The following is a 13478-nucleotide window of genomic DNA, read 5'->3' on the forward strand; positions in this document are numbered from 1 at the left end:
CCAACTAATCTCCACAAATGCATTGAAAACTTGATTGATACTTGACTCCCATGTTTGACTATAAATAACTGGATTATTTTACTGCCAATAAATTCTGTTTACCTGCTGTGTAGTTTCTAAGGGTCGAATTCTTTTCTTCTCTACTTGAAAATCATCATTTTCATCTCTGTATATGGATGCCTGTTTCTTAGCAGATAACTTTGCAGCCAGAGTGGTTTTTTCAGGAGAGTCTTACATAAGAATAAAAAAATTAGCATAAATAATTTACATTTTGGCAATTTTTCCAGAAGAAAATTGGAACTAAGATGTAAGATATTTCTAAAAATGTCATCCCATAGTTTAAAACATAAAACACTAAACATGTTTAAGCACTTCTTTACCACTCGGTTTACTTTACCAAAGACACAGCAAACACTTTGAGAAATATGCTTTCAATAGGAAAAGCCCAATTTTGATTTTGTAATAGCTTTATGTGTTTTTAGACTACTCTCAATAACATGATTTAAGAAATATAATTGTTAGTGTGCACCCAATGAATGGGTACAATGTAAGGATACATGGTACACCTCCTGGGTTTGGGACACAACAACAACAGGGACCTTACCTAACAAAGACAAATATCATAACCTAAACATCTGTACCCTCATATCAATCTGAAATTTTAAAAAAAGAAATATAAGATTCTCTCAAAAGATTATATTTCATTTCCATAAAACTCTTTATAGTATCTCAATATTCCTTTCCTACTAAAGTTCCTCATGTTCTTTAGACTAAAAATATTGCTTATAGAATCAAGCTCATATAATCTATCTTTTTTTATTTTTTATTTTTTTTTTGCAGTTTTTGGCCAGGGCTGGGTTTGAACCCACCACCTCCAGTATATGGTGCCTGCACCCTACTCCTCCACAGGCACCGCCCTAATCTATCTTTTAATTCCACAGTCCTGAAAGTTCATTCTCAACCTCATCAACAACAAATAATGTTAATTAACCCCATTTTACACATGTGAACACTAAGTTTAAAGAAATCAAGTAACTTAGCCAATATCATACAGCTACCAAGTGACAGAGCTTAAATGTGACTAAATTGAATCCTACTGTCTGACTCCAAAGTCCATAAATATAACCTCTGGGCATACAGCCAAACCTAACACCTGGTCTTCCTGGAACACAGACTATACATCTTCTTCCTTAATGTCTAACACTGTTCCTAATTAATTATTCCTATACATTGCTTTTTCCCATTTCCTAAATGTGAGCGTTCTTAAAGGTATCTTCCTTCCTCTTTGCTCCTCTCTACACATTCTCTGCACTCCTATACCTTGAATTCACTTAACATTTATTACATTGAGTCCATACAATGGCCAGATATCATGGAAAAACAATGAAAAAGAAACAATCTTTGGCCTTAAAGGATTTCCAGACTATGGGAAAGACTTTATGAGCAGGTCCAATACTGTTTTCAAGAAGTAAGGTTAAATATAGACATAGGCGGCACATTTCTTAAAACTGATCAAAGCCATCTATGACAAACTCACAGCTAATATTATACTGAACAGTGTAAAACTGAAAGCTTTTCCACTTAGAACCAGAACCAGACAAGGTTGTCCTCTATCGCCACTACTATTCAACATAGTCCTGGAAATTCTAGCTAATACCATAAGGCAAGAGAAGGCAATTTGGATGTGGGAGCATCCAAATTGGGGCAGAAGAGGTCAAACTCTCCCTCTTGGCCAATGATATGACCTTATACTTAGAGAACCCCAAACACGCAGCCACAAGACTCTTGAAAGTGATCAAAAAATATAGCAATGTCTCAGGATATAAAACCAATGTCAACAAATCAGTAGCCTTTGTATATGCCATTAACAGCCAAGATGAGAAGCTAAGCAAAGACACAATTCTCTTCATGGTAGCTTCAAAAAGAAAGAAAGAAAGAAATACAGAATATACCTAACTAAAGAGGTGAAGGACCTACACCTACAAAGAAAATTATGAAAGCCTAAGAAAAGAAATAGAAGATGTTAACAAATGGAAGAACATATTCATGGCTGAGAAAAATCAGTATTGCTGAAATGTGTATACTTCCCAAAGCAATCTACAGATTCAATGAAATCCCCATTAAAATACCATCGTCATACTTTCAAGATTTTGAATAGAACCAGAAAAAACCCCATAGATCCAAGCAATTCTTACTAATAAAAACAAATCCAGGGATATCACCCTACCAGACTTTAAGCTATCCTACAAGGCCATAGTGATCCAAAACAGCATGGTATTGGCACAAAAATAGCAACATAGCTATTTGGAGCCAAACAGAAAACCATAAGATGAAATTAACATCTTACAGCCACCTGATCTTTGATAAACCAAACAAGAACGTACACTGCGTTACGGAATCCCTATTCAATAAATGGTGCTGGGAGAACTGGATAACCACATGTAAAAGACTGAAACTGGACCCGCACCTCTCATCTCTTACAAAAATTGATTCAAGATGGATAAAAGATTTAAATATAAGGCATAAGACAATAAAAATACTTGAAGAAAATGTGGAGAAAATACTCGGATATTGGCCTGGGCAAAGATTTTATGAAGAAGACTTCTGTGACAATTGCAACAACAAAAATAAACAAATGGGACTTAATTAAACTGAAAAGCTTCCGTACAGCTAAGGAAACAACAAAGAAAGCAACAGACAACCTGCAGAATGGGATTAGATATCTGCATATTATGAATCAGACAAAAGCTTAATAACTAAGATCTATGGAGAACTCAAATTAATCAACAACAAAAGACCCAACAATCCCATATATCACTGGGCAAGAGACATGAATAGAACCTTCTCTAAAGAAGATGAATGAATGGCTAACAAACTTATGATAAAACACTCATCGTCCCTAATCATCAAAGAAATGCAGTATCTCAGGTATCTCAAAGCTGCAAATGCTAGTGTGGATGTGAAGAGAAGGGAACACTTTTATACTGCTGGTAAGACTACAAACTAATACAATCTTTTTTGGAAGGAAGTATGGAGAATCCTCAAAGAACTCAAATTAGGCCTCCCATTTGATCCTGTAATTTTGTTATTACCCAGAACAAAAAAATCCTTTTATATGAGGACGTTTGCACTAGACTGTTTATCACAGCTCAATTTACAATCTCCAAATTGTGGAAACAGCCTAAATGCCCACCAACCCAGGAGTGGATTAACAAGCTGTGGTATATGTATACCATGGAATACTATTTAGGCATTTAAAAAGATGGAGACTATGTCTTTTGTATTAACCTGGATTGGAGTGAAACATATTCTTCTTAGTAAAGCATCACAAGAATGGAGATGCAAGTATTCAATGTACTGAACTCTAGTATGAAGGCAGTAGATAATCTAATGCAAGGTGAGGAGTAGGGGAATGAGGGAGTGGAGATGGTGGGATCATGATGTATGGCAAATCTCTTGGTCAGAACACAATTATAAGAGGAACTTTACCTAACAAATGCAATCAGTGTAACCTAACTCTTTGTACCCTCAATGAATCCCAAATAATAAAAAGTAAAAAATAAATTATGTTAAAAAAATTAAAAACTTAAAAAAAGAAGAAGTTTGAACCTATAAAAGCAGAGGTGAACCTATGCCACACGACATTGGTTCTCAAGTTTTTTTTTTTGTTTGTTTGTTTTTTGTAGAGACAGAGTCTCACTGTACCACCCTTGGGTAGAGTGCCATGGCGTCACACGGCTCACAGCAACCTCTAACTCTTGGGCTTACGCGATTCTCTTGCCTCAGCCTCCCGAGCAGCTGGTACTACAGGCGCCCGCCACAACGTCCGGCTATTTTTTTTTGTTATTGTTGCAGTTTGGCAGGAGCTGGGTTTGAACCCGGCACCCTCAGCATATGGGGCCGGTACCCTACTCACTGAGCCACAGGCGCCGCCAGGTTCTCAAGCTTTTTCTAAGGAGCCGGACTATTTTTTTGAAATTAAAACTCTAGGACTTCCCTGATCCACTATTCCCTTCCCATTACAAGCCATGTTTCTTCCTAAGGTTCTTAGGAACACAGTTTGAAAACCACTATATTCTGAAATCTTCATAATTTTGCCTTTCATACCTAGGTCTTAAATCTACCTAGAACGTGTGTTTATATGTTGTGTGAAGTAAGGCTCTAATTTTAATTTTTTCCACATGGGTATCTAATAGGCCCAGAGCATCAATAAGACCCTCCTTCTCCCTATCTCTGTAGGAGCACTTCCTGGAAAATATCAAGTTTCTGGATACATGGGGAAATGAATTTGGGTTCTCTACACTGTTCCTTTGGTCTGTTAATGTGCTAACATCAGACCGTCTTAATTACCATAGCTTTGTATATAATAAATCAGGATATTTGTTTTTTTGTTTTTAGAGACAAGAGTCTTACTTTATCACCCTCAGTAGAGTACCATGGCGTTATAGCTCACAGCAACCTCCAACTCCTGGGCTTAGGCAATTCTCCTGCCTCAGCCTCCCGAGTAGCTGGGACTACAGGCGCCCACCACAGTACCTGGCTATTTTCTGTTGCAGTTTGGCCAGGGCCGGGTTCAAACCCGCCACCCTCAGTATATGGGGCTGGCACCCTACCCACTGAGCCACAGGCGCCGCCCTAAATCCGGATATTTGTTAGATCAAGTCTCTCACCTTGACCTGTTTCTTCAGAATGGCTATTCTTAATCTTTTCCATTTCCATATATATTTTAGGTAAGACATGTAATTTTGAACTCTGCATTTCCAAGCAAACCACAAAACAGACCTAGATAAGTGATTCTCAACTAGGGCAATCTTAACACCACCACTTCCCATCCTGGGGACACTGAGCAATGTCTGAAGACACTTTTAGTCGTTATAAAATGTAGGGTGATGGTTGGGCTCAGTGGCTTACACCTATAATCCTAGCACTCTGAGAGGATGAGGTGGGTGGATCGCTTGAGTTAAGGAGTTATGAGACCAGCCTAAAAAGAGAGAGACCCTGTCTCTACTATGGGCAAAGTGGCACACAACTATAGTCCCAGCTACTTGGAAGAATGAGGCAAGAGGAATGTTCAAACCCAAGAGTCTGAGGTTGCTGTGAGCTATAATGCCATAGCACTCTACCCAGGGCAATAGAGTGAGACTCTGTCTCAAAAAAAAAAAGAAAAAAGGGCAGGATTGGGGTGTGTATACTACTGGCATCTAGTGGATAGAGGCCATGGATACTGCTAAACATCTCATAACGGACAGTTCCCACAAGATTATCCTACTCAAAATGTTAAAGTGCCTCTATTGAGAAACCCTGTCCCAAGTAAATCAAGGTTTAAATTTACATGGGCCCATCAAAAGGGTAGGAAATGTCTACCCAAAACAATAATTTATTTTTAAAATGACTAAACTTCCATGTGCCAAATATGGCTAATCCTAATTCATAAAAAACAAAAATGATATTGTCATCACATACAAAAATGCTTATCTTCATGTTCTTTATGTACCACAAAGTTTGCAGCAAGCTCATCAAAGAGTTAAGTCTCTAAAATACAGACGTAAAAATAAACAAGATATCTCCTACATATGCCTTTAAAAAAACTCCTAGAGGCCGGGTGCAGTGGCCCACATCTGTAATCCTAGCACTTGGGAGGCCAAGGCGGGTGGAATGCCTGAGCTCAAGGGTTGGAGACCAGCCTGGGCCAGAGTGAGACTTCATCTCTAAAAAAAAGCTGGGCATTGTAGCAGGCACCTATAGTCCCAGCTACTTGGGAGGCTAAGGAAGAGAATCGCTTGAGCCCAAGAGTTTGAGGTTGCTGTGAACTGTGACACCACAGCACTCTACTGAGGGCCAGAAAGTGAGACTCTAAACATCTCAAAAAAAAAAAAAAGACTCTGTCTCCTATCTTCAAGTACAACTCCTGTCTCTGCCACCCAAAGTGCTGGGATTACGGGCATGAGCCAGTGCAGCTGGTACCTTTAAAAAAAAAAAAACAGCTCCTGAAGGCTGAGGCAGGTAGATTACTTGAGCTTAGGAGTTCAAGCCCAGCTTGAACAACAGCGAGACTCCATCTCTACTAAAAATAGAAAAAACTATCTGGGCAAGGTGGCAGGCCCATATAGTCCCAGCTATTCAGGAGGCGGAGGCAAGAGGAATGCTTGAGCCGAAGAATTGGAGGTTGCTGTAAACTATGATGCCATGGCACTCTACCCAGAGCGACAGAATGAGACTCTGTCTAAAAAAAAAAAAAAAAAAATTTTTTTTTAAACAGCTTTCTTAGTATATACTTGAGATAACAAACTGTATATATTTTAAGTGGTGCACTTTGATAAATTTTGACATGTGTACCTCCATGAAACTTTAAGCAGAATCAAAGCAGTGAACGTATTACATTCATCACCCCAAAGTTTCCTCATGCCCCTTTGTTATCCCTCCTTCCCATCCCTCCATGACTTACCCTCCCTAAGTAACCATTTATCTGCTTTCTATTATTGTAAATTAGTTTGCATTTCCCACAGTTCATATAAATGGACATATTGTATATATATTAACTTTATCTGGTATCTTAATTATTTTGTGATTCATCTGTGTTGCATCTATTAACAGTTTCTTTTTATTGCTGAGTCATACTCCATTGTATGGCTATACCACAAATTGTTTAACCACTTAGCTGTTCATATATATATTTGAACCCACCATATATATATTTGGATTGTTTCTAATTTGGGGCTATTACAAAGACAGCTCCCAGGATCGATCATTTGTGTATAGGTCTTTGTATTGACACATGCTTTCATTTCTGTTGGGTAAATATATAGGAGCAGAAAAAGTCAGATTACTTTATGAGTGTATATGTTTAACTTTTTAACAAATTTCCAAACTTAACATAAAGCGGTTATGCCATTGTACATTCCCACCAGCAATTATGAGAGTTCCAGTTTTTTCATATCCTTGCCACAATGTTTGTAGCCATTCTAATAGGCATGCAATAGTATCTCTTTTTGGTTTTAATTTGCATTTCCCTCATGATTTGAATGTTGAATATCTTTTCATGTGCTTACTATCCATTCATGTATCTTTTTTTTCCCCTAAGAAGTAAGCTTGAATCTGACCATCTATCTTCTTCGATGATATGTCCATTTAGCTGGGCATGATGGGTCATGCTGGTCATCCCAGCTTACCCCTTGGAGGTCTTAAACGGAAGGACTGCTTGAGCCCAGGAGTTCAAGAATTATCTGGACAACATAGTTAAGATCCTGTCTATATTGGGTTGTTTATTTATTGTTACTTTTTTTTTTTTTGACACAGAGCCTCAAACTGTTGCCCTGGAAGTGCCATCGCATCACAGCTCACAGCAACCTCCAACTCCTGGGCTCAAGCGATTCTCTTGCCTCAGCCTCCCAAGTAAACTGGGACTACAGGCACCCACCACAATGCCTGGCTATTTTTTTGGTTGTAGTTGTCATTGTTGTTTTGGCAGGCCCAGGCTGAATTTGAACCCACTACCTCTGGTGTACGTGGTTGGTGCCTTAGCAGCTTGAACTATAGGCACCCAGCCTATTGTTAAATTTTGATGAATTATTTAAATATTTTGAATATAAGTCTTTTGTCAGATATAGTTTCAGGTTTTGCATTTAGGTTTAAGATCTATATTGAGTTAATTTGTGTACAAGGTATGAAGTGTGGATCCAAGTTCATTTTTTGTATATGTGTATCTACTCATTCAGTACTTTTCTTTTTTTTTTTAATTTGAGACAGAGTCTCACTTTGTTGCCCTAGGTAGAGTGCTGTGGTGTCACAGCTCACAGTAACCTCAAACTCCTGGGATCAAGTGATTCTCCTGCCTCAGCCTCCTAAGTAGCTAGGACTACAGGTGCCTGCCACAACACCTGGCTATTTTTAGAAATGAGGTCTCATTCTTGCTCAGGCTGGTCTTGAACCTATGAGTTCAGGGGCAATCCACCCACCTCAGCCTCCCAGAGTGCTAGGATTACAGGTGTAGGCCACTGTGCCCAGCCTGAAAAGGCTATTCTTTATTCATTGCATGGCCTTTGTCAAAAATCAGTAGCCCATATATATACAACTCGAATTCTAACATTATTGTGAGGCAGGGTATTTAAAAATAGTGTAAAAGGGATAAATACGGATTGTTTTCTGATACCCTCTTTATAAGTAAATTCTTTAGTAATATATAACCTAAATACAGAAAAATGCAAATCCTAATAGCTTGATGAATTTTTATGAAGTAAACAGACATTACCAACACCCCACAGGCCCTTCTCATGCTCTTTTCCAGTTATTTTCCCTTCATTCTATAGGTAACTATTGCCCTGCTGTCACCATTGATAAGTTTGCCTTTTTAGAGAAGTAGAACTATATATGTACTCTTTTGTCTGTCTTCTCTTGCTTGACATTGTATTTGTGAGATTCATACATGTTGCTGCATATAATAGTACTTACTATTTCTGTGAGGTTGGGACAAAAGTAATTGCAGTTTCTGCATTGTTGAAATTTGCTGTTTGATACTGGAATACGTTCTTAAATGTGCTTACATTATACATCATCTTTATGTGCATTACTTGCTTTTTTTTGCTAATACTTACTAGTTGGCATTTATTTTATATTTATTTTGGGCTATGGAAATGATGTTAGACAAAAAGTGAATTTGAGCAATTTTCTTATTCACGTTTGAAATGGGTCATAAAGCTGCGGAGACAACTTGCAACATCATCAATGCATTTGGCTGAGTCTGCTAACAAACGTATAGCTCAGTGGTGATTCAAGAAGGTTTGCAAAGGAGCCAAGAGCCTTGAAGTTGCCAGCCAGAAAACGCTCTCCAAGAATTTCTCAATTTTTATTTATTTATTTATTTTTTTTTTTTTTTGCCGTTTTTGGCCAGGGCTGGATTTGAACCCACCGCCTCTGGCATATGGGGTCAGCACCCTACTCCTTTGAGCCACAGGCACCGCCCCTCAATTTTTATACTACAGGAAGAAACAAACTTATTTCTTGTAGGCAACATTGTGTTGACTGTAACGGTTCCTATTTTTATTAATAAAGATGTGGTTGAGCCTAGTTATAATGATTTAAAAATCATGGTACAAAATTGCAATTACTTTTGCATCAACCTTGTATTATTTCCTTGTATAAATATACCACAATTTATTAGTCTAATCTACATTTGTTAGGCATTTAGGTTGTTTCTATTATTTTAAAAATAATGCTATTATGAACATTCTTGTTTTTTATATGTGTACAAATAGGTTCAGTATTTTCTATTAGATACAAACCTAGGGATGCAATTGCTGATTATAAACTATATATATGTTCAGCTATAATAGATACTGCCAACATTTTCCAACATGGTTGAACCAATCTTTATATCCCTACTCATTACTCTCCCACCCTGTGCAGTAGTATATGAAAATTGTTCGATGCTTTTGTTATCACTTGAGATTTCTAGTTTTTTAAAAATGTTATCATTCGGGTGGCGCCTGTGGCTCAAGGAGTAGGGCACCAGTCCCATATGCCGGAGGTGGTGGGTTCAAACCTAGCTCTGGCCAAAAAACCACAAAAAAAAAAAAAAAAAATGTTATCATTCTCTTACATGTGTGGTGCTACCACTGAGGGGTTTTTTTAAATTATTATTTTTTTTATTTTCACATATACATGTGTTCATTAGACTTCCACTTTTTGCCTTCACAAAATTAAGAAGGTTTAAACTTTAACAACAATAACAATGTTTAAGATGGGGACCAGAGACAAACACCTCGCAAAGAACGAACAAAGACAAATACATTCAAAAAAGAAATCAGACGATTGCTGCAATGAAGTATTAAGCAATAATAATAATAGTAATGCAAAGAAAGTAACATTCACATTGTCAAATAAGAGTATGTCTAATACAGAATGCTTTGACTCTGAGGTTCAGTATGGAGTCATCAATTAACTACTTATTATTTTTTTCCCAAAGTATCAAAGAATAGACAACTAATATTTATAAATAAAGATAAAAGATAATTTCAAAAAACAGATCATGCCAAATCTTATAGACAACAGAAAAAGAAATACTTCAAAATCATTCTACTTAATCTGGATATACCTGATATTGGAATTACAAAAAAATATATTATTATAAAGGAGAAATTACAAACATAATTCACTTATAAATGAGGATGCAGTATCCTGTATCCTAAACAACATATTAACAAGTTGAAGTAAAAATTAATGTTTAAGTAATGTACTTTAGTCAAAATCAAATCCAATTTATATGAGAATTAGTCACTATTTTTTTCTTTTTTTTTTTCCTTTTCCTTACCCTCACTCCCTCCCTCTATCTCTGTTTGCTCACCCCTTCCCCCATGCCCCACGAGGTCATTAATTGTCATTAATTGTCCTTAAATCAAAGTTGAATACATAGGATGTATACTTCTCCATTCCTGTGATGCTTCACTAAGGATAACGTGTTCCACCTCCATCCAGGTTAGTACAAATGCTGCAAAATCTCTATTTTTTTTTTAAAGCTGAACAATATTCCATGATATACATATACCCACAGCTTACCAATCCATTCCTGGGTTGAAGGGCATTTAGGCTGTTTCCACATTTTAGCAATTGTAAATTGGGCTGTAATAAACAGCCTAGTACAATTATCTTTATAATAAAAGGTTTTTTTTTCCTTCTGCATAGATATCCAGTAATGGGATTGCAGGATCAAATGGGAGGTCTAGGTTGAGTTCTTTAAGGTTTCTCCGTACTTCCCTCCAAAAAGGTTGTATTCGTTTGCAGTCCCACCAGCAGTGTAAAAGTGTTCCTTTCTCTCCACATCTGCTCCAGCATCTACAGTTTTGAGATTTTGTGATATAGGCCATTCTCGCTGGGGTTAGATGATATCTCAGGTGGTTTTAATTTGCATTTCTCTAATAATTAGGGATGATGAGCATTTTCTCATGTGTTTGCTGGCCTTTTGTCTGTCTTCTTTAGAGAAGGTTCTATTCATCTCTCTTCCCCATTGATGTATGGGATTGTTGGTTTTTTTCTTATGGATTAATTGAAGTTCTGTATAGATTCTAGTTACTAAGCTTTTGTCTGATTCAAAATATGCAAATATCCTTTCCCATTGGGTAGGTTGTCTATTTGCTTTGGTTGTTATCTCCTTGGCTCTACAGAAGCTTTCAATTTAATTAAATCCCATTTGTTTATTGTTGCTGTTGTTGCTATTGCCATTGCAGTCTTCTTCATAAAGTCTTTGCCCGGCCGGTATCTTCCAGTGTTTTTCCTATTCTTTCTTTGAGGATTTTTATTGTTTCATGCCTTAAATTTAAGTCCCTTATCCATCTTGAATCAATTTTTGTGAGTGGAGAAAGGTGCAGGTCCAGTTTCAGTCTTTTACATGTGGATATCCAATTCTCCCAGCACCATTTATTGAATAGAGAATCTTTCCCCCAGTGGACATTCTTGTTAGGTTTATCGAAGATTAGGTGGCTATAAGTTGCTGGTTTCATTTCCTGGTTTTCTGTATGATTCCAAATGTCTATGTCTCTATTTTTGTGCCAGTACCATGCTATCTTGACCACTATGGCCTTATAGTACAGCCTAAAATCTGGTATGGTGATACCCCCAGCTTTGTTTTTATTACTAAAAACTGCCTTAGCTATACAGGGTTTTTTCTGAGTCCATACAAAACGCAGAATCACTTTTTCCAAGTCTTGAAAATAGGATGTTGGTATTTTAATAGGAATGGCGTTGAATCAGTAAATTGCTCTGGGAAGTATAGACATTTTAACAATGTTAATTCTTCCCAACCATGAGCATGCTATGTTCTTCAATTTGTTAAAGTCCTCTGCTATTTCCTTTCTTAGGGGTTTCATAATTTTCTTTATAGAGGTCCTTCACCTCTTTTGTTAGGTATATTCCTAAGTATTTCATTTTCTTTGGGGCTATGGTGCAGGGAGTTGTGTCTTTAATTAACCTCTCATCTTAGCTGTTGTTGGCATATACCAAAGCAACTGACTTGTGGACATTGATTTTATATCCCGAAACATTACTGTATTTTTTAATGACTTCCAGGAGTTTTGTGGTTGAGTCTTTAGGGTTCTCTAAGTATAAATAAGATCATATCATCAGCAAAGATCAAGAGTTTGACCTCCTCTGCTCCCATTTGGATTCCCTTTATTTCCTTGTCTTGCCTAATTGTATTGGCTAGAACTTTCAGCACTATGTTGAATAGTAATGGTGACAGAGGACAACCTTGTCTGGTTCCAGTTCTAAGAGGAAAAGCTTTCATTTTTACTCCATTCAGTAAAATATTAGCTGTGGGTTTGTCATAGATAGCTTCAATCAGTTTAAGAAATGTGCCACCTATGCCTATACTCCTCAGTGTTCTAATTAGAAAAGGATGCTGGATTTTATCAAATACTTTTTCTGCATCTATTGAGAGGATCGTATAGTCTTTGGTTTTACTTCTGTTGATACGGTGAATAACATTTATAGACTTGTGTATATTAAACCAGACTTGCATCCCTGGGATGAAACCTACTTGATCATGATGTATGATTTTTTTGTTGATAAGCTATAATCTATTGGCTAAGATTTTGTTGAGAATTTTTGCATTTATATTCACTAGTGAAATTGGTCTGAAATTCTCCTTTTTAGATGGGTCTTTTCCTGGTTTTGGTATCAGGGTGATGTTTGCTTCATAGAACGTGTTAGGGAAGATTCCTTCCTCCTCAATCTTTTGGAATAATTTCTGCAATATAGGAATAAGCTCTTCTTTGAAGGTTTGATAAAATTCTAGTGTGAAGCCATCCGGACCAGGGCATTTTTTTGTTGGGAGACTTTTTAGTTTCTTTGATCTCAGTGCTTGAAATTGGTCTGTTCAGGAGATCTGTTTCATCTGGGCTGAGTCTAGGGAGAGGGCGTAATTCCAAATATTGATCCATTTCCTTCACATTGTCAAATTTCTGGGCATAAAGTTTCCGGTAGTATTCAGAAATAATCTCTTGTATCTCTGTGGCATCTGTTATTTCCCCTTTATCATTTCTGATGGAGGTTACTAGAGATTTTACTTTTTTATTTCCAGTTAGACTGGCCAAAGGTTTATCTATTTCATTTATTTTTTCAAAAAAACCAACTTCTTGTTTTATTAATTTTCTGAATGATTCTTTTGTTTTCAATTTCATTAATGTCTGATTTAATTTTGGATATTTCTTTTCTTCTGCTGGGTTTAGGCTTAGATTTTTCTTCTTTTTCCAGTTTCATCAGATGGCTTGTAAGTTTGTTAATACGCTCTCTGTTTTTCGAATGTAGGCTTCTAAAGTGATAGGTTTTCCTCTCAGGACTGCTTTTGCTGTATCCCATAGGTTTTGGTAGCTTGTGTCTTCATTGTTGTTATGCTTAAGAAAGTTAATGATTTCCTTTTTTATTTCTTCCTGCACCCAACTGTCATTCAGCATAAGGTTGTTTAACTTCCATGCGTTTGTGAGAGGCTG

General features: G+C 36.9%; 1 protein-coding gene across 1 annotated transcript in view; it reads right to left on the reverse strand.

Moving 5' to 3' along the window:
• The window catches only part of BRIP1 (BRCA1 interacting helicase 1), a 246786-nt gene that overhangs the window by 214592 nt on the left and 18716 nt on the right, over window positions 1–13478 (reverse strand). The window contains exon 5 of the mRNA XM_053569091.1: window positions 103–230. Coding sequence (XP_053425066.1) covers window positions 103–230 — 128 coding nt within the window. The remainder of the gene's footprint in view (window positions 1–102; window positions 231–13478) is intronic.

Source organism: Nycticebus coucang, chromosome 18 (assembly GCF_027406575.1).
Source record: "Nycticebus coucang isolate mNycCou1 chromosome 18, mNycCou1.pri, whole genome shotgun sequence".
In the NCBI taxonomy this organism is placed as follows: domain Eukaryota; kingdom Metazoa; phylum Chordata; class Mammalia; order Primates; family Lorisidae; genus Nycticebus; species Nycticebus coucang.